This window comes from Falco cherrug, chromosome 7 (assembly GCF_023634085.1).
Source record: "Falco cherrug isolate bFalChe1 chromosome 7, bFalChe1.pri, whole genome shotgun sequence".
Taxonomy (NCBI): Eukaryota; Metazoa; Chordata; class Aves; order Falconiformes; family Falconidae; genus Falco; species Falco cherrug.
In genome coordinates, this window is record NC_073703.1 from 18,153,928 (window position 1) to 18,176,540 (window position 22,613).

The 22,613-nt window shown below is 36.2% G+C and overlaps 1 protein-coding gene across 3 annotated transcripts in view; it reads right to left on the bottom strand.

Annotated features, from left to right (window-relative positions):
• The window catches only part of NEDD4 (NEDD4 E3 ubiquitin protein ligase), a 60,570-nt gene that overhangs the window by 22,188 nt on the left and 15,769 nt on the right, over positions 1-22,613 (bottom strand). Inside the window, exons 1-3 of one of the 3 annotated variants that reach the window (XR_003558563.2) lie at positions 16,814-22,470; positions 3,514-3,564; positions 710-771 (exon numbers count right to left, since the gene is read on the bottom strand). Coding sequence is in view for 2 of the 3 variants with exons in the window: in XM_027800114.2 (XP_027655915.1) it covers positions 710-771; positions 3,514-3,564; positions 16,814-18,328 (1,628 nt within the window). In the remaining variant the exon portion in view is untranslated. Of the gene's footprint in view, positions 1-709; positions 772-3,513; positions 3,565-16,813; positions 22,471-22,613 lie in introns of those variants that run through there. The other 2 variants (XM_027800114.2, XM_055716107.1) reach the window with 2 other exon arrangements.

The following is a 22,613-nucleotide window of genomic DNA, read 5'->3' on the forward strand; positions in this document are numbered from 1 at the left end:
TACAGTAAAAATAGCCTTCTGCTACCAAAGTGGCTGAGAAAGATCTATAGATCCCACATGTTCTGACATTATTTCTCAATTGTAACCTATTATCTGAAAAATGCTGACATGCATTTTGTGCATTTTATTAGAAATAAGTTCCTAAAAACTGTTCAGATTTATGTTAGGAATCTCCATTTTAAAAACAAATATGAAACACTTAACATCACCGTCAAAGTGCTACCTATCATTTAAAAATTCCTCAAGTTTTTTTTAACAGAGGTCTTCCTAAATGTTAAGCAGCTTTTCAGTTTAAGTTTTATTATGTTTAGAATTAAAGTCACATGAAACTGCTTACATGAAAAAGGCAAACAAAAGAGACAGGAAGGCAAAAAACAATCTCAATTTGGAAAGGGATAAATCAGTTACAGCATAACACTGGTCACCGATTTCACTGTTCAGTGATGTAGTAAATGGTTTAGATGAAGCTATAATGTGAATTATATCATGGCCTGAAGAAAAATGGTTTATTCTTACCAATCTCTTAAGTATTTAAACAAACACTGACTTTTTAGTAGAACCACAAATACATTTACTCTGTTGCTGCTCAAATTTCTTTGATGAAAACATAAATGTTCAGCCAATATTTATATAATTACTTATTACTTGTACATATGTAACAGCCTTGTTTAGGTATGTAAGTTAGAATTTTTATGTGGCATTTACTAACCTTCTCGGATGAAGAACAAAATCCTTAAACGTATACGGTCTCTCCATACTTGGATTTTCTGTCTGAATAAGACAACATTTTTCAAGAAAAATCTGTATCAGACACTTAAGTTAGAGAAAATTATCAGAAATTTACAACAATTGTCTTTAAAGGCCACATAACATTTTACAATTTAAGTTATAGGTTTAGGTACAGTAATAATAATGCCAGCTTTAATCTTAGTAATAAGACTAATTCCCCAGTTCAAGAAAAAATAATTACCTTTCAGTGTATACATAGATTACAGTTTCTAAAGCACAGAAAAAAACCAAGCAACTGTTTAGCCTGAAATTAAGAAACAGATTCTCAAATTTTCACATTTTAAAGTTCTACCGTAACCCTTTTTCCTCCCTTACTATTTTTCAATTATTGTTTTACACAGAACAAACACAAAAAGCCACTTCTAGCTTTAAGACTTGGGGATAAAAAATAATGAAAGGCATCCATTCTGAGAACATCTCTGTTCTAATTCACAGAAGTGAAGTTGCTCAACAGAAAGCAGCACAGAGGTAAACAGACATAATTTTATAAATATACATCCCAGGTACAGATAGAGAAATACACATGAGAGATCACTAAAGGAAGATTTGGTTTTCTGGTTAATATAAATACTTATAATGCATCTGAAGTTCTGCAATTCTTACAAAAACATTTTTGTAATACCGCATTTTTAAAAACATCTCTAAATATCTTCTTTGATTCTCTCTACACACATATCCCCTGCCCCTTTTTCAGCAGTTTGTAAATTCTGGGGAGCTAACCCAATACATTTTAACTGTTTCAAGAAGTATTTTGTAATACATGAGGAAAAAGCTGCAATTGCTGTATTTGTAGACCTTTTACTTTAGAAAAATGGTACATGATGCAATCCTCAAAGGCTGAGCTAATTTGACTGGAAAGAGACATAAAAAAAATACAGAATCTAAAGGTTAGACATTATTAAGTTATAGACAGAATTTTATTTGGAACTGTTGAACTTTGTTATGAAAAATTCCTAAGATTAAGCTGAGTACATTTTACTGAATGTGATAACTATTACATCAAATCTCAGAAAGAAAAAATGCTCTCTTGTATTTCAGAAATTTCAGTGTAAGCTCTTAATAAAACGATTTAGAAATACTACACAAGCTGAAGTGTTCCACCTCCACTGAATTAAAACGCAGATCTTCAATCCTGTAACAATATATGTGTTACACCGGTGTTATCTGCAAGATCAGTTTCTATATTTATAAAATGAATTGTTTTACATCAAAGATAAGTAGTTCTTTGAAATTTAAATGGAATTAAGCTTGGGTTTTGGTTTTGCGGGGGCTTGGATGGTTTTTTTCCCCCCTCCAACATTACATTATTGCTACCTACACACAACAAACACACTATGAAAATAGATCACTGAGGAGAGAAAAAGAAAGATTATCAATCTAAATTTTATAATTATTTTTCTGACTTCCCAAAAAAAGAACAGTTGCCTCAGACTCAACAATACATTATATCTGGATTCACACATTTTGGTTTTGGAAAGAGCAAATTTGTATCTGCCAACTATCTTACCTTGCAGATTATTTGCCCTTTTTCCATGTCTGCAATTACCAGCTCTTTTTAGTTATGAGCAGTATGCATTTGCACAGCATGAAGCAAAACCAAAAGTGCATGTAATAAAGAATTTATAAACTGATTATTTATCCAAGTTGTATTTACTTATATAAATGAGAGACTTTCCAAAAATCCACCTATATTTGGACCAATGAAGTACAACGGATTTAGACGGCAAGAACAAATAATTAATAACAAGGAACCAGGAAGATGGAAACAGAACACAGGGAAAAGCAGACGTTCAAGGCAGGTAAGAAAATAGCCATGAAAATACTCAAGTGAGGCTCTATAACCTAGTTCATGCTTTTTTAAAATAAATTAAAAAAAAGGCACCAATACATCCAAAATACTCCAGATATTGCTGTCCAGCTTATCAGTGGGAAGTGAGAACACAGACAGTCTCCTTCAGAGGGCAATTACGGTCGGTCTTTCCAACCCACCTGACTGAGGGAAAGGGGTTAGTGTGATCTCACATCCCAGTTACAGTGGGAAACGGGACATACATAACTACTCCTGACACAGTTCTTACCGGAATGAAAGAACAACTGCTCTTGGAAAGGTTTTTCCACAGTTGTTATCCTGTCTTTAAAACAGTTGCTGATAAATCTGTTAGTATTAGCTAATGTTTTGAGAACTCAGAAGAAAATGAAAAGGCTTACATGTTTCAATGTTCTTGGTGATATTTCTTTAAAACTAACAGTGTGCTTTGCAAAAGAAATGCAAAACAAAAACAATGTACAAAACAACACTAGCTCTATTTCCCACTTACCCTCTTCTGTATCTGTTTATGGGAATAAGTTATATTTAAAGTAAATCTGTCGACTTTAAAGAAAATATTTTAAGAAATGTGACAATAATTACAGTATCTTCTTGTCTTTAAGACTGTTTCAATACTTGCATTTTATTCTTGGAAAAGCTATAAGCACCCCTAACTTTTAACAGCAGAAACCAGTATCTAAACACAAGATAACCTACAGGTTTTTGACAAATACCAGCACAAAAATACTCCTAACAAATCCCCGTAAGAAAACCAAACAAAAACCCCACAGACCAGAAGAATTTAATCACTTATATTATCAGTATGGTTAACTTCCTTAGATAACAAATACAGTTGCATACAGAATAAATTTTTCCCTTTCATAGTCTTAAAACAAAAACAAACAAAAAATACAAACCGGTAACTGATAAAGAGGAATATCCACTTGCCCAAGAAAATCATCTCGAGTCTACAGAAAATAAAAACAAACAAAACAAAAAAAACACAGAAAGTTTAAAGTTGCAAAGTGTTTTAAAAACATTATTGCACAGCCCTCATAGCATAGCAATGCTTTCTAAAAATTCAAAGATACTCTCAAGTTATAGACAATGAAACTTGTTCTGTACAGAATGAATTCTGATGGACCCAACACTCACAAGCCTTTAACAGTTTTGTCTTCCTCAAAATAAATGAAATTTGAGGGAACTGGGCATGGAAATTTAGGTAAGTTTTTTAAAAAAATCATATAGACTAATGTTAATCAAACATGAGAAGGTTGTCTAGCATAAGGACTGAGATTGTCGGCATCTCCAGTAGAAACAGGATCCTAAAGGGCTAAGAGTAAACACACTTTTTCCCCTTAGCTGTTTCAGTAAAATAATTGTCTTGTTGGATACTTAAGCAACTAAACATTTATCACAAATTAAAACAGAATTAAAGACCTTTCTCCTAGCAGTGCCTGACAATTTCTATAAGCATAGGCAGCTATTAAAACATATATAAACAATTTTTTCTTTTCAAAATAATACAGCTACTGGCAAAAATAAGACAGAGCAAAAATAAGTTTCATCTGTGATAAGTGTTTTGGAAGTTCCAGTAATTCCAGTGGTCTCAAGCCTGGCAGCAGGAGCTCAAAGTTTGGCGTGTTCCCTACCCCCTGCCAACATTCCTGTTGACATCTGAAAATATGCTAAAATTTGTTGTATCTAAGAAAAAATACCATTTGCCTACACACATTGAAAAGTTTATTTTTAATGACTAAAATCTCTTTAAGATTGTGCCTTGACTTGGCTGTCTGGACTATGAAGGCAGCAGCTTTACAGCCCAGTTCCCTCCAGCCTACACTGCAGTACCAGGGGAGTGACCGACAATAGATGGTATCACTGTACAGTTTACTTTTGATCACCGATTTTTGCCTGCCAAAGAAATTAAGACTTTAGCATTTATGTAGGTAATCCAAGTATTCACCAATAATCACTGCCAACAGTTGAGACTTCTTACTGGAGCATATGCCGAGTTGTTTCATGTTCATTTGTGATTTGAAAGCCCTTGCAAACCTCCACAAAAGCAGGAAAATGTATTATATGAGTCATTTAACATGAAGATGTATCACTGCTTGTGTGCTAAAAATCAAGAGGGCATGAAATTTTTAAAAGGTACGTATAAGCCTATGGCATTTTTCAAAAATAAACACTATAACAAGAGAATGCTTTTTTGCATAGACAGGGCAGGGAACTGTGAAAGTCTTGAACAGTTTAGCCTGAGCAGCCTCTGCATTTCTAGCCTTCCCAGTTTTTCCAGTTAACAAAAGATTTGGTGCCTATTCTTTCTTAAATCTGTTGGTGTACCACAAGCTTTTATTCAAACTTCTCACCCAAGGATGGCCTTCTTCCATAAAACTTTCCACGGTGAGGCTGTGCAGGGAATAGATGTCAGCAGGATGCAGCTCAGGGCAAAGCCAAGTGTTTCACCTTTCTTCTAGCACGACTATTTATAATTCTCAATCACAATGTTTTACAGTATTAAAACTCTAGTCCAATTCTACTCCTTTTTTTTTGTCCCACTGACAGCATTCTGAATGCAAACCGCTCTGATATTAAAGGCTATCTGTATTTCTTGAAGCAGTTCTTTCTCCTTTTATAATTCTGGGACCTTTTTTCTTTAGCTCTCTTGTCCTAAGTTTGTACTTTTCATCTTTAAACCATACGTGTATATGGAGAACCAGTGCCTCACAACATTTGTGTAAGCTCTAACTTTTTTTTACACCTCCAAAAAGCAAAACTAGACTGGAGAACTTGTCATGGATGAAACATGCTAGAAATCTAGAGACACATAACTCGTAGCTGAATTTATAGTGTGTATGTCTTACATTAATATTGGGGGTGGGTGGGAGGGGGGTGGAAATGAAACCCAGAATATCCACCTTTTTATTCACAAATTCTTTTAGGACAGAAAGCTACAATAGGTTTTCATACCTGGAGAGTCTGAAGCTTCCCTGAGCCACTGAAAGAACACTTTCTGTATTATTACAGACCATAAGCTTCTGGAAAAATATAGCTATCATTTTTGCCCATGAGGTTCTTTTTAAAATGGCACGGCACATACCTTAGACATGTTAAAAGGCTTAGTATTTGTAAAGTTCTTGGCAATCCTCAAGTGGAACATGCCTTTCAAATAAATTACTGGAATGTGGGACAAAAGTCTGCTGTATTTTAGAAAACCTCAGAACACTCTGTTTGTTACCAGCATTATTTTAGTATGGGCTTCTGTTATTCACTTTATTATTCTGTTGTCTCTCCCGCTATTTTTAGCTGAGCTAGCCTTGATAACCAACCTTTAACAGTACTTTCTCCTCCAGCCAAAGAGTAAAATCCTCCAGTGGAGATTTTTGTTGACCTCCAAACAACTAATACATAGATCAGATAGCAGCAATGCTCTTTAGCAATGTGCCTCACCATGACGAGCTGACTAACTGCCTTCAAAGTGCCAAGGAAGCTTTGAAACAGACATCACACACATTAACAATTAAATGCCAATGGAGCTGAAACTGTTTGGATCTCTGTTTCATGACAGTAGGCATCCCAGTATTTTCAAGAGGGACAAGTGGGTCAGTTGTTCTTGTCAACTTCTAATTTCTTAACAGAGAACTCAAACTTTCTGCTTGCCAGACTGTAAGTGCATAAACCTCAATTAATGATATACACTAACAAAGAGGCCTTTTATATTACTGATTCATTGGTTTAGGCTATAGAAAGTTATTAAAAACATGTGAGGACAGACAGCTGCTATATACAATACATTTAAAGAACTCCAGTGTAATGCCAAAGCAAGCGCTCCAAGAGAAAAAGCACCAAAAGAAAGTAATCCAGTCAAATTAATTTTAATCTAATATACTTAATAAGCCTCCATAGTGAAGATTTTTGATGTTTTCTGCAATTTCCATCAGAAACTGGACAGAAGTAGATTTTAAGCAGACATGCTTGTATCAGTCACACGCTTGAAGAGCAGTACTGAGAACATTACCCATAATTTATCAGGTTTGAAGACAGTTAACTGATTCCATGCCTTTCTTAATTGCTGGATTCACCACAGCGCCTTTTGAAACACCTCTTGTGTAAGACCAGGGTGTTGAAATAACAGGTATTTTCTCTACCAACTTTTGTGACTAATTTCGTTGGTGTTAGTGCATGAATTAGAACCCAAGTATATTCCCAGTCTTCTTCTGACTAAACAGACAGCTAGTTGTGTGCAAGTCAGTCCTCAACCAAAATCTCCAGCTGTACAGCAAAATGAGAAATCATACAGCTTTTATTGGAGGGAATATAAGTATCAATTCAAACTGAAAAAACAAACAGTGATCTGGACTATCGCAGCTTAAGAAAACAAGAGCTCAACAGATCCCTTACAAAACCAACATTCTTCTTGCTCAAACACCCAAACATCAACATTAGTTACAAGCTTGATGAGAATGAAAAAAAACCCCAAAACTTTCCTGAGCTACACTAGCAACTTCAAGTATGTTTCTTTTCACGCTGTGCCGAGTATATTATTTGGTTCCCTTGAATTTTAAATTGAGAAAAGTGAGGGGATTTTTCTTCCCTAAAATACTGCCAGATGTGCTATTCATCATGGGAACATAAGTTTCAAAAAAGCAAAATTCAATTATCATGTCAAGATCTTACCAAATTCATGGGATTCTAAAAGTAATGCTTTCTCTTATCTTGCAAAGCAGTAAATATTTAGTGGCATGGAATTCATTACAGTCCCAGTCTCCTGTATTTTTAAGGGGGAGAGGTAGACTGGTGAGGAGTGTTTGTGTTTTTTTAATGACACGTAGGTATTTCTTTTTAGTTGGTATCTATGATCAACTATCTGCAATACTGAGAAAGAAGAACCTATGAGCATTTTCAAAACAAAGAAAATAACATACTCTTAGATCAATGGTTATTATGCAACATATGTTTCTGCGGGACCTTCAGCCTTGCTGGCTGCTTTAACAGCAAGGTGTCAGCACAACATGCCTCAGCAGTTTCACCATCTGTTTAACAGACAGCATTTAGAAATGACACTGAAGTTATTTTCACTAATTCTCCCTCGCTTCCAAAGATATTTTCAGAGAACTGCTTCTCTAAAAAGACCAGAGCAAAAGTATCATCTGTTTCTTCATTTATAGCTTACACTTTTTATATAGAACCACAATCTTACAGCTTCCTTAAAAGATCATATTTAGTCTACAGTGATTTTATAACAACATTCATATATTACTCCACTCAATGTCTGCTACTTTGAGAACCTGTGCCTATATGTTCATTAACAAAGCTATTTAAGACAGCTTTTTTTTTTTTGCATACAAGAACTCATTTTCACATAGGTCACAGGAAGACAAGTAGTAATCTAATATAATCAAAGCATACTTAAGCACAACTTAAAGAACAAGTCAAAAGTTAGTAATGTGTATATTTTATTCATCAGGAATTTGAGTTCTTTTGGTTTTATGGACAGATGTGCCAAATAAGCTACCATATAAAAAGCAAGAATATTACATTTTATGAAGTCAAGAGCCAATCCAGATTTGGCCTCCTGTGTTAAACCAGCCAACACACACAGAGTAAATAAAAAATAAATCAGAAAACAGTACCAAGTATTTCATTAGGTATTATTTCAACAAACCATTCCTGATATCAAGTCAGTTAACTTCATGATAGTATAAAACTATAAAACTTCTGCACCTATGTGTGGCTCTGGTGCCAAATCTTAAGACTTAAATGGAAGTTTGAAAAACTCTCACAGTAACAATTCCAGCTGTACTTTTACCTTCACCAATTAACACTATAAAGCCTAATACACTCAAAAAATTCAAAACCCTATCAAACATTAAACTGCATGTGCAATTTGCTCACTGAAATGAGCAACAGATAAACCAGATATGACAGATGTTAACCACACTGGCTAATCAATACACTCAGCAGAAGGACACAATACACAGTCAACTTTTTGTTATTCAGAGCAAGAGGAAACAGACAGAGTTTAGAAACAACCAATTTGCCTCCAAAAGGCAGACAAGCAACTGGAGCACCTCTGCATCATGGTCTCACTCCTGGGAAGTTCATTAGGTCCAGTACAGATGCATAAAATAAGGTTGAGCCTGGAAGCTGCCTTTTTCCAGCCCTAAAGGCAATCTTGAACAGTTACCCAGGCTGTAGAAATAACAGAACCCTTCTAAAAAGTTTCTGTGACAGCAGACCTACAGCAGGTCTGGATGCAGGCTGAATGGCCTCAGCCTACTCCCAAGTTAGTCCAGCAGTTTTCAAAAGCATTCTTAAGTCTACTGTTCTCAGCTACTGTTGATCCAAGATCAACATCAACACTAGCTCAGGAATTCCCTGGGCCTTTGCACCAGCACACAGCTAGTGGTGCTGCCAGCCACTCTTCCATGCTCTTCTGCACTCCACATTAGCCCTAAGCCACCACTGATCTGAATCAGAGCCCCACGCCCTACCTACAAGACCTCTCCCAGCTCCAAGCCCATAACTACCTGCTGCCAGTCCTACATGTAGGCAAACCACCTGATACGGCAGAACTTACTGTTTTGTCTTAAGCTGTGCTACACTGAAGTTATAAATCCTATATGTCATGTGAATTGAATGCCTCAACCTCCATGACACAAAGCAACCGCAACACAAATAATCCACCCATGATTACTTTTACAACAAAAGTGCTATTACACTTGATTTCCAATAAACTCAACATTTCTTACTAAAGTTACATTACACTTCCCACATTAGACATGGGTTTTATCAGCCTATAACTTGCCAGACTTTAACTACTTTGCATTTATTCTTTATAAGCTAAATGTTTGTCCCAAATTGAACTTACTAGAAGCAACGATTACCACCACAACTGGCTAAGGTAGAAACTCTACTATAAAAAAAAGTAATGTTAATAAATTCGGGAAGCCTTTCTCTTCAAAAAGCCCTTGTGCTTTTGCATTACTGACCAGGGCCTTCTCCCTCATGCTAGGAAAATTGTAGGCTGCCAGAGAAATCATCTACATCTAAAAGAATCCAATTCTATGTTTCTTCCCACATTCTGCTTACTGAGTAGCTGGAGCGTACCATTTGCATTTTAACGCACCCTAACTTCAATGAGTCCAATTCAAGTTAGTATGTAACTTCAGCCAGGAACTTGCTGATGTCCTTCTCAAATGCTGTTTGCTTATGTTACAGTTGATACAGCTGAAAGCAGCCTAAGGTCTCAAAAAATAACTGTATCTATCTGTAGACTCTTCAGTTTACCATAAACTGCCACGATGGCGAAAAAGTGATGTACTCTCTTGAAACAGAGATGATTATAGATCTGTAAACTAACAGTGAAGTGAGCTACAAACATTTTGCTGGCTGCATTCCCAATCAGTATGTTCTGTTCGTCACAGGGAGTAAGGAAGAAAGTTCACTTGAAACAGAGACACTTAACAGAAATGCAGGGCAGTCCCCTTCAGACAAGGGTGAAAGTCAGTCGTAAGCAAGTGACTTGCCTGAAAAGGCCAGTCTGTTTTGCTTGCTTACTCAATCTGTGAAATTCATCCACTTCTGGAAGACAAGAAAACACATGTTGGAACACAGAAGAGCACACTTAGCCCAAGGTGAGGGGAGAACTGGAAAGAGCATTTCTACCATTTGATCCTAGGTGGCTGCAAGGCCTGAGCAGGCACCAAAGAGCCTAGTAGTCAGATTAATGTTCTGTATAACCTTGTATCCTTTCCCTAGTAATAGCCAGGAGCAGATGCTTAAGCAAATAATAAAAGCAGCAGTTAAGAATAGTACTTCCTCTGATATATTCCCAGTTTCTAAAGAATGAGTGGTCATGGGACTTTTTGTTCCTTATGTTAAAATACATACTGGGAATGTAACATCCTTTGATAGACCTTTCTTCGAGTTATCTAACCTCTTCCTGAAATCCATTTCTACTTCTGGTATGCACAATATCTTACAACAGTGAGCTCAGCAACACATATGAGGACATACTTGTTTTGTAAGAATGGATTCTCTGTTTAAATTCACCTCCCCTGAACTATAGTTTTATAAAACTGCCTTTATACCACTTTTTTATTTTTTTTTCCCCAAAGCTGAAAAGCCCTTGGTCTGCTTGGTGTCTCCTCACATAAAACTCATCCCAATCTTGTGACCCTTCTTGGTATTTTTCTAGTTCTGTTATACACACTTCCTGAAAAAGGATGACCAGAAATATGCATGCCATGCACATATGTGGATTTGTACAACTCCATAATGGCGTTTTTAATTTTGTTAGTTTACTCCATTCCCAATAAATCCCAACCTTCTATTTGCCTTTCAACTGTCAACAAGATTTCAGCTGACATTTTCAGCGAGTCACTCACCATGACAAACTATTCCCTGACCAGTATAGAAGACCATTATCGTGTACGCATCGTTAGCTGTTTTTCCTGTGTGCAGTACTTGGCATTTATCAAATTTTCAAAAGTGATTTTCAAAATTGTCCATTCTACTGTCTAGTCACTCACTACCATGAGATCTTCTACTGCTTCAGAGGTAACAATCTAATTCTCACTTTTGTTTTCTATCTTTTAATTAGCTGTCACCAACGAGGAAGCTTTTCTCTTCTGCACCTATGTCTGGAGAGTATTATTCAGAACTTCTGCTAAGGGTTCTTGTCAAATATTTTTAAAAGCTCAGTGTCCTGCATTAACCAGCTCAGTCACCTCTGCATGCGATTTCTTAATTTGATTTTTAAGACACAACTTCCTTTTATGAAAGCAGTGCTCGGTCTCCCTTCTTGTAAACACAAAACACATCATATGTCTCCTAATTCTATTCCATGTACTTTTTCTTTCAGACCAGCCTGTTGTGGTAGCCTGTAACTACCCTTCTGGTCATTTTAAAAATCGACATGCTACTTACCCATTACTGAAGGAATTTGGTATCTAATACTAACTATTGCGAATAGTATTTGAATGTATTTCAACAATTTTATAGCTGACCTTCTTGACAATTCTTGGGAGAATACCTGCAGTACTATTGGTTTTGTTAAGGCCTTCTGTCTTATGCTATAATGCTTACAAAAACTATGATTTCTACATCACCATAACATTTTTGAGAAATGTTTTTGTTTAACCCAAAGTTTTGATCCAATTTCTCACAGAAAGCAAAAATGATACACCATTCAAAACAAATTACAGCAACGGCCACGGTCTCATAACTGAAAGACTAAGTTATTTGGCTGGTCAGGAGTAAAGTGAAGAAAGTCTTTATCTTGCCTTGGTGACAGTTTTACTTTAAAACATCCTTAAATGTATTCTAAGTCTTAAGAGACAGAATAACTATAGCTCGTGGCTATACTGAAGAAGCCACACCATCACTGCTTCCCACTCTTTCATGGTAGATTAAAAGGACATGAATCAACCTGAAGGCTGGATAATTTAATATTTATATAAGCTGTTTCAGGAGCTCCACTCTGCATGGTTTTGAAGTTTTAGTTTCCCCTTTTATTGGCAAGAGAAACCTACCCAAACTCAGTTCAGCTTCAGACTATAAACAGAATAAGGTTAAGCATAATTTGTAGAGAGCACAATCAAATAAATTCTTTACTATTTATGTGTAGTGTCTGCTAGTGGCTACAAAGTGCTAGAGCTTCAATATACAGGGTTCTTCAAGTGTTCTGCTACAGCTCCCGACACTGTTCCTTACAGCATGATCATATCCTAAAAGTTACACATGGTTCATTGTTGCAAAATATAACTTGCTAAAACTAACATAGAAAAATTTTAGGGATGGAGATGATAGTAAATAATACTAACTGACTGCTTCTTTTGCTAATGCTTCCATGTAGCAACTGTTCTTGAGCTAGTCTTGACTGTAAGGTTTATGGCATCCTTTGTGTGTAATCTTTTTTGCCCCCAAAGAAGATAACTAATCAAAAGCTCAAGACATGAAGAAAGGTAAAGAAGCAGCTGTAACAAAACTCTGCATTTAAGCAAGATGGAAGATAGAAGAAATCAGTACAAATCAAAGCACTTCAGGTCATTTTTACATACATGAAAGGAGATCTCCTACAACTAATTATAAACTGTGATTAACAGTTTCCACTGTCTTCCATTTAATGCTTTTATATGTACTTCAGCTTTAAAATCTGCCTGAGACACAACATAAATAGGATTACATGATGCAAGTAACGTAATTGCCACCATATTCCTCAGAAACACACCACCTTTCTTTCAACCCTAATTCTCCTTGACTGAACTCATATATCATGACACAGCAATGTGCCATAAACAGTCCTGTAACATGATCAAGATATGCAATACTGAGCAATATGAAAGTTATTAGGTGATGAGGTTATCACAGCACAATAGCATAAAGAGATGTCAGTTTGTGCTTTGCCTTGCATTGCCTCTATGATGTTTTGCTTCACCTGCACCTTTTCCACTCACTTCCTTGCACAGAACTGGGACACCAATACCCATATGCAGCCCCTTTGCTCAATATAAAAGATGCAGATGGCTGGAGATAAGCCACGGTTTTCTTCCCCTTCTCTTGGCACTTCTCCCTGGTTGGACCATTACCTTCTGCAAAGGGGTTTTGCTAAGACTGAAGTTCTACATCTGAAAGGGACGCAAGAGAAGACAACCTCAGACTATTCAGTGCTAACTTGTGGTGCAGCATTTATCAAGGGAATCAAAAACCTCCAGGTACAGGCTCTGGTCCTCTCAGCATGTTCAGATCAGCTAGGAGGTAACTTAGTGAAGACATCCTCACACACAGCCCACTCAAATTACTGTTTGTCCAAAAATTAAATGTAGTACTGAAAGATTCAAATAGCATCTCCTTTTACAGATACAAAAGGGTTCCAGGACCTGGTCAAAAAAAGCCTGAGAGTTCCAACTAAAGGTTTTCTTCACAAGAACCTGACAGTAGAAAAACATTCTGGTGATTTTTACAACACTCCTGAAATTTTTTGGCTTCAAAACATGTATTTCATTCACTAGAGACAAAACTTGAATAGAATTACTTGTAAACAGAAGGACAGTAACACAATGATTCCCTTATTGTGTAAGGGATTCTTCTCAAGGTATGCAGTTGCTGAGAGATTTGCGAGTACATTTATAATATTCACATTATCTAACCAGCAGTGATACTCAGGGGGAAGGACTGGCTAACGTCAGCAGGGATGTCAGCATAGTATTATACTTGTGGAAGAGATTAACATAGATTTATTTTTTTTAAGTTTATCATCTACAAGAAGTGGAACTTTAGTCACTGCTTCTGCCTTCCTCAAAGTTTACATACATAAGATGACATGTAAACTGTTCCCTTACTCACACCTACCCTCCCAATTCACACCTATGATGTCAAAATGCTTTAGCTGCAGATTTATTTCTGCCCTAAGCAAGAGAGATGCACTGAAAAACATTAAAAACAGAAATACAAAGTCAAGGACAACCTCCAATGCTGCAACCATGGACTACCTCTTCCTCCTGCTTTGCATAAATTAAATTCCACTAACTACTGCAGAATCTATTCAATATGTTTCCAGTAAAGATCAGCTGTGGTATGTGGGCCATCACCATTCCACAATTTTCAAGTCAATTAAAAATAATCCAAGGCCAGTTGTCAGAGAAATGGTGTTTTGCCAAAAAAAAAAAAAAATAATTTTTTTTTAAGTCAGCCTTTAACAAGCTGTTGATTATAGAAAGCAGGACATCCGATATGAGGTGGCTGAAGGCTAGTAGCTAGGCACGTAAGAAAAGAATGCATAGACCTTTTGCTGCTTCAGACTCTCGAGTCTCTGACCAAAGCACTGATTTGATTTCATGACTGCTCTGTACAGATAGCTGACATTACTAAATGCTACTCCAGTATCAACTTGTTAAATTTGAACCCAGACTCAGCATATCAATATACTAGGCCAGACTAACTGGAGTCAAGCGAAATATTTTGGGAGTTGTTTATTTTTAAATGAGTCACAATACACCATGATAATTAACTGGACTATATAATTAAATGATTGCCATAGGATCTATTGTATTTGTCACAAAGACTATAATAGCAAATACAATAGTATTTATCCATTTTTTTCCAGTGAATTGCTCAACTACTATAGAGTCAGCTTTGGTTTTTGCTTGGTTCGGTGGGAAATTTTTTGATAACATTTTATAGGATATTCTATAAAAACTGGTTTTACATAAAGACTGAAAAGGCCATTTCACAACTGAAAGGCTCCTGGTGCCTGTTGTTGCATAAAGGAATCTGAAACAAGTATACTGCTATAAAATCTTTAGTGTCCAGTTTTCTAATGTCAGAGATCTTTTTGATTTGTATGTAGTCATGTCACAAATCTAAGCTTTTGCAAATAAATGAAATGTACAAAGATAACTACACCAATTTGGGATTCAGACTTCTGTTTTTTAAACTTGTCTCTCTCGTCTTCTAGTCAGAAGATGAAATCTTAAGTATTCAGGAAGCTTAAAACATGCTGCCACAGTACAAATGCTCAACTACCACTGAAGCATGCCATCAAGTGCTTTAAGAAATCAAGTTTCCTTAGATTTTATGTCAATCCACTGTAAACACCACTTCCAGGAACTGAAACAAATCATTGTCAGTCCAGCGGCTTATGAGGTTTTCTGGATATGTTTGCTACCAATCTAATCCTGAACTTGAATTCTACCTAAATTGAATTTTTAAAAATTCACTCAGTATTAAAATGTATCTTACATACCAACTGCCATTAAAGACAGCAACTAGCAGTGCAAGTTGATGAGAAATGTACTTGAAGTGCATGACTCAACATGTTTTCCTTTTTGCAGTATACTTTTAAAAAATAACTAGATCCAGACTACTTAAAATATGTCATAATCTGTTTGTGCTTATTGTGGAATTTATCATCAACTTCACAGTTTGATTTTGGGATGAGCAATCACCAAACAATATGCATAGTGACTACCTGTGATCCACTGTGAGTTTTATGATGAAGCTTAAACACAGATCACAGTTATACAAGGAAGGAAAGTGCACTTTTCTTCAAACTCTTTTTAACCAAAAAGCAATAGAAAACTTCAAAGAAGCCGAAAAGTGTAGAATCATCAGGCACTACTCTAAGAGCAACAACAGATTGTGAATTACAGGCTAATACCTCCAAGTTTATCAAACTATTACTAGTTTTGAAAGGGACTGTCATAACTGTAGATCTTTGGCATAAAGCCTTTTGCTTAATCAAGCATGTTAGTTAAATGATAGCAGTGTCAATTTATGCTTGGTAAACAGTGATTGTTTCACTTTCATCAGCATTCACAATTAAAACTAAGACATAATATTCAGATCATTTATGTCTTCATAATGTTATTGAAACAAGTCTTAAAATCCGTATTTCATGTGGCTTATGCCTTACTAACAACATAAACTGCCTGAGGAGTTAGTAAAAGCAAACACATTTCTGCAGTTTAGTTGGACGTGAGCTTTATTACCAAAAAAAATATATTTAATATAAGCCTTCTAGAACCAAGTACTATAATTTGAACAGCAATGTTGTTGGGAGAAGTATTAAGTTACAGTGTACTGCTCAGGCTGAAGTAGCGGTTGGAAAGAAAAAGAAAAAAAAAAGGAAAAAAAAGGAGAGGAAACTGAAAATTCCTGTGGTTCAGGGTGTATACAGAAACAAATGGTATTTACAGTTTCTCTGCTCAAATATTACTTATCTTTAATTCTACATACAGCAAACTGTTCTGTAAAATAAAGCCTATATGAAATACACCTAAAAGTCTGTAAAGTAATCCACTCATTTTTACCCATTTTAGTAATCACTATTAATTTACTAAGAAACAGTTATATATTTAAAACTACACAACTTCATCTGAAAAATAAATAAATCCCATGTCTAGATAACCAGACAAGAAAATCCCTTTGAGTTCATGTGAATAAGAAATTATTGTTTATAACACATTAAATACAGGTATTTCACTTCAAGACATTCACCTACGCTACTGTATGTACCATATCCTAAAAAACAAATCTAAAAACCAAATACTGCAGATAATATAAAAATTAAACTTCCCAACAGTGACAGTTTGACACCACTTGGAAATTCTGAAATCACTGTTTAAGTCTTGATTGTAAGTGTTATTATTTTCCCCATTAAATTTCAGCTGTAAAACACTGTCAAATTTTTCTGTAAACCAGAACACTCACCTTATGGGGCCTCCACAAAGAAGTGCTAGACATTTCCCTCTTAGAGGTTCCGTATCTTTTCTTAACACCAGTTGTTTTTCCTTCATTCCCAGGTTTGAACTGTATGTGCAACTGAGACGTCCTTGCACTATGACACTTGTATTTAAGGCTGGATAAACAGCAAGAAACTTTTTGATGTGATCCTTCCAACGAAACGCTTCTTTGCAAAACATTGTGGGTTTTGCTCAGCTGTGCATTCGGTCTTGCTAGTTCATTTATATTAACCTGATATTCTGAATCTATTTTTGAGGGTAAACACGCAGATGTGCTACGTGCCAGTTTTAAATAAGGGTATTTTGCACTGGAGTTCAGATTTAACTCCGGACTGCAACTGCCATTAACCATTTCACTGCTTGATGCAAATGCTTTTTGAGTGAGATGAACTGAAATACATGAGAAGCCATCAGCTGCTTCTTCACAGGTTGCCTGCTCCGAACTATTTGACATTTGACTTTTGTCTTGTAACGATGTATTCGAGTGAAGCGGTCGAATGTCTCTGACTTCGCCAGAAGAGCAAACTGTTTTAGATAATCTAAGTCCATTGACTGCTGTTGAAAGGCATCCCTTGGAAATAGTGTGATCTTCTTTTTGTGCCAGCTCACTAGGAGAAATAATTAGTTTATGGGATGTTTGGTAGGCACCTCTATGTGGTAGCTGACCTGAGCTTACTGGAGAAGCTGGAGGAGTACTGGAAGGACTCCTAGGGAAAATAACCAGTGATGAACAACGTCGCAGTGGAATTTTTGTTTTCTTCCTCACCGACAAATCGTCCTGGTCAAAAGTAGTATTACTTCTACACAGAGCTTCCTGAGATGAGTTGTTCCTATAGGGATTACATTTGTCTGCAGTGCTTCTATACAAAGAATCGCCATACACAACACTATTACAGAAAGTACCATCACTGGTCGAAAGAGTGCCACTACCACTGTCACTGATGACACTGTTACTATAAGAACCTCCATCACTTGTGGTACTTGCACATGATCCATAGTCACTGCCAGCACTGCTGAACGATCCACTGTCACTGGCTGCAATACTGACGAGACTGCCATTGCACGAAGCAGTATTGCTCAGAAGGCTATCATTAGATCGATGATCAACCACAATTCTAGCACCACAGTTTCCTTCGTTATCAATACCAATGAATGAAGTGTCTTCACCAGCAGCTACAGCATCACCAGACTGAAAACATCCACTATGCTTTCTAGACTGCAGGGAAATGTGCAGTGAGGTGCTCTTTTTTATTTGAAATGAAGAAATAGCTGCATTTTCTTCTTGATTAATTACTTGCTGCATTACAGGTGCATAAGCAACTTGTCTAGGAGTTAGCTTCATTTGTGTAACATTAGGTGGAGAATTCTGCGATTTTTTGAAGTACATACAATTGTTACTCTCCAAAACATCTTCAGAGGCTTCGGATAATGGATCTGTGTTGCTTCTTTGGGTAGCAAAATGCAATCTTAACCGTCGTGCCATTTGTTCTCATTTCCACGCATGTTAGCAAACGAAAACCACAAAGATCCTTCAGCAGAAAGGCTACAGGCAGCTGCACAGAACCTAAAGCTAGTACATCACAACAGTAAAAGCCCATAAAAGTTGCAGTCTTTGTCCTAATTTCTACAAGATACTAGTGTTAAATAAAACCAAACTGTACCTCTTGAAATAAGTCAGCCATTCGTTGAACTGCAGTTTCTGGACGTCTTTGATTGCTTGCAGTCAGAAAGTATTCATTTACAAAGCACTTAGATTCCAACGACCTCAGCTGCAACACACTGACAAACACTACTGACCTTGTTTCAAGCACACCTTCTGTAATTTGCATAAATGAACACAATAATAAACTTCCAGTACTTCCAAGTTTAAAACAGCAACTCCTGCTGCAGCTGCACTAGCTGAGTCAATGTGTCCGTACTTTCCTCAGCAGCGTATGACTACTAATATTTTTACCCATAGGTTTAGAATTACAGGAAGTTGGTAGGAATGAAGTCCCATATAATTGAGTATCAAGCCTAGGATTGAATTTCCAAATAGTAACCATGCTAGCAAACTGCTGAGGTCTGAATTATGCATAAACCAGTGAAATAAGCCTCCTCCCCTTCAAAAAAAAAAAAAAAAAAAAAAGAAGTCTTTCTGCACTATTTAAATAAAACTTGAAAGAAATCTGCCATTATCTTGCAATCAACATGCTGTTAAGCCATCACACTTTCTTAAAGATTTGCACATAGTAGAAACCTCTCCCACGGAGTCATAATTTTCAGCAAGGTGCAACTGAACTGGAACAAAAAAGTTATTCTGATTAATAATTTGGCATTTATTTTCAGCCTACCACATTAACCTTCTATTTTATATTTTAACATTGCCAAATTACTTCTGTTAAAGGTAGAAAGAAGCAAACTATACTTACAAGCTGAACTATCTCACCTTATTTGCTGGAAGCCCGCAATAACCAGACATTCATTAGAGTTCAATTCTGCATGCAAATATATTATATGACCAGCTACACAAACTTTAGAACACTAAGCTAAGCATGCAGAGTTAAATACGATTACCAAGCACAATGACAGAAGTATGCTGTAAAATTACATACAAACTGTCTCATACATTCACAGCTAAAGACTATTTTTTAAATAAAATTATCAGCATGTCAAGAAGTTAATATACCATTAACTCTTAAAAGAGTAATGGGATTGAGAATTACTACAGAAGGTTTCACTGGCTCATATCCTCCGAAAAAGGTCCTTTGCTGGCACCTAGTGGGACTTTTGAAAAAAGACAATCTCGAATCTTGCTTAACTGTTAAGTGTTCTTTTTTTTGTTGTTGTGGTTTGTTGTTTTGTTTTATTTAAAAAAAAACAAACAAAGCATTTGCCTATGAATGTATTTTGAATACAGAAGCCATGTATAATGCAGTACTAAACGTTACCATACTAACATGAAGTTACTTAGTGCTGCTGAAGAAGTGCAAACAGCAAAGAACACTAGGCCATTTATACCTTTATAGGTCATAGTACTGGGGTGGTTTTTTGCTCCATATTTATTTAACCTTTACTGTATTTTAAGCTAGAAGGCAGTAAAATTAACATTTATACCTCCTTCCCAAAAAAGGGCCAAGAATCAAATTCACAGTGCCCTGTTTGCAAGCAACAAATTTGTTTTCTAATTATACTCCAGGGCTTACTTAACCTCCGTTACCTGAATTCCATTATTAGAACGCAGCAATAAATGAATACTAGCTTATTCATAGAAAGCCAACAAATACAATAGTTCATTTATTTCATTATGCTTTACCAACTGGACTTCCTCTAATCTTATATTGGATGGGGCCTGGATAGACGGAGAAGACGAAAGGAAAAATACCATAAAAGATTCTTTTGGTCACAGTTTCAAAAAGATACATTTGAACTCCAACATATTAAAAAAAACCCAAAAAACCAAAAAAAACCCCACCAAAACCAAACCAAGAAAAAACCCACCCTAAGGTATGTGAGCGAAGGGTGAAATAATGCATTTCTTAAAGGTCCTTTTCTCCCCAACAACAAATTAGTAGCATGGTTTGTAACAACTTAGTGTGATACACAACAAATTGTAACCAGTGTATTAAATACTCCTTTCAGTAAAAAACAGTAACAGTTTCTACCCAAAGGGATGATCCAAAATGTTTTTCCAATTTTACTACAGAACCCTTTAAGAACATGATAAACTGACATAATTTGGTAACTCAGGCTTAAGATATAAATGAAATTTCTCAACACGTCACTTTTTCCTTAGCTGTAACAGTATAGGTATAGTCAGCCAACTACAGCTTCCTTACCAACATAAAATGGCTTTTAAAATGCAAAATTTTATCTTGCTGAATTAAGACCTGACAAAAAAATTAAAATCATGATTTTTGAAAAGTACCAACAGCTCCATTCAAATCTTAACATAATTGACGACTTCAGTTATCAATAATGGATTTTGGCACTTCATTTGATGTACATACACAATTGCATCAAGTTATTGTAACACAGGGAAACATAACAAAAAGTCATCTAGCCCCTTCACTGGTCCATCTCGTAAGTGGACTCACTGTCCTTGTTGACAGATTTTTCTAATGTGTTTTTAACTACAACCCTAACCACGGACTCCACGAACTGCTCAAGCCCTTTATTCTACTAATCGTTTGCAACAAGTTAGCAAAACAAAACTACATTTAGTGTTCCCTTACCAAATCCAAGACAGGCATTCTTGAAAAGTTTTGAAGGTACTACAGAAAGATTTTAGAACTCCTATTGTTGGTGATACAAGCGATGCAGCAGGACTTTGAATTTAAGTCTAACATTGAAGTTTTGAGCCTGGTTCTCAAGAAAGCAACATTTCTTAAAAAACAGCCAGCAGAGAGTTCAGACTTCATTTTATCCCTAAAAGTTACCAGAAATAAAAGCAACTGGGATACATTTTTATAAAGCGGCAATTATCTGTTGGGTAGAGGTCTCACAAATGTAAGAATTTCAGTTTCCCTGCTTGCTCACATCTGCAGTTTAAACAGTCATCCAATAGGTAGAAGAAAGAAAGGCTGACTAACACTGAAGCCCCCTAAAATAATGGAAGATGAAACACCTTTTGATCATAGCTGCGTATCCTAGTAAGAGTGCAATGCATCTATGATTTCTGACACATGAAGATGAATTAATAGAAGGGGGGAGGAGCTTGTCAATGCTAAAGCAAAAATTTGACTTATTTAAAACAGCTCAAGACATCTGTGATAGAAACTTACTGTTTCTGAGAGCAAGCTAGTGAAACAGGGAGACAGCTTTTTCCATTCACTGAATAAGGAGATGGAAAATATAAAAATATTGGAGTTATTGTAGAACTATACAGTGACTGATGAGGTCATAACGCTTTGATCTCTAAATATAATCATACATAGGAAACAAAGCACCATTTCCAAGTTGATGCCAATAAAATGTTCCAACGGCTCCTCTCCCATAAGCCAACAGGTCAAACAAATTATCTACTCCAGATTAGAGACAGAATTCTAAGGAATTATCTTGGTGGAAACCACAAAGAAAGCATTGGCTTTCTCCCACAAAGAATCAGGAATCCGACTTTCTATTCATGCCTCCTGGCTTCCAGGGGGTGGCAGTAATGTTCCAATGGCTCACGGACAAAGTACTCTGACCTCATGAATACACTGTAGCCTGTATCATCAAGTTAAGATGTACAGCTGAGCATCCTGAAAGATCATATTTAATCTGCCACTAAGCCACAACTGCTGGTGATTCCCTTTAAAATTGCTTTTATAAAGTAAAAGAGACACCTTATTTGAAATACTTGGGACAGGTAGTACCACCTGTCAAGTAGTAAATTGTTTGGGAAGTCTGTAAATGCCTATAACCATGAAACAAGCTGCTTCTTTGTTCAGTCTAATTATTCCAGACAGTTTGTACTTAGATTTACATACATTTCACACTTCCCAACTTCAGCAAAGCAGCACCTCCATAAAACATACAACGTATTACCAAATATATGCAGAAAGCATTAGGAAAAAATAATAAGTTTTTCATAGCCAACACACTATCCAAGCACAAAGACATCCATTATAACAGCTATCAGAATGAAACAGCGTTTGGAGCACAAACCTAAGAGCACTAAACCCCTCCTATTAGTTTCAAACTATTGCAGAAGAAAAATTCCAGTGATAAGAAGTATCTGTGAAGTGGCCCTAGGATACAAGCATCATGATTGTACTGCTACTAGCCTTACTCATTTACAATAAAAC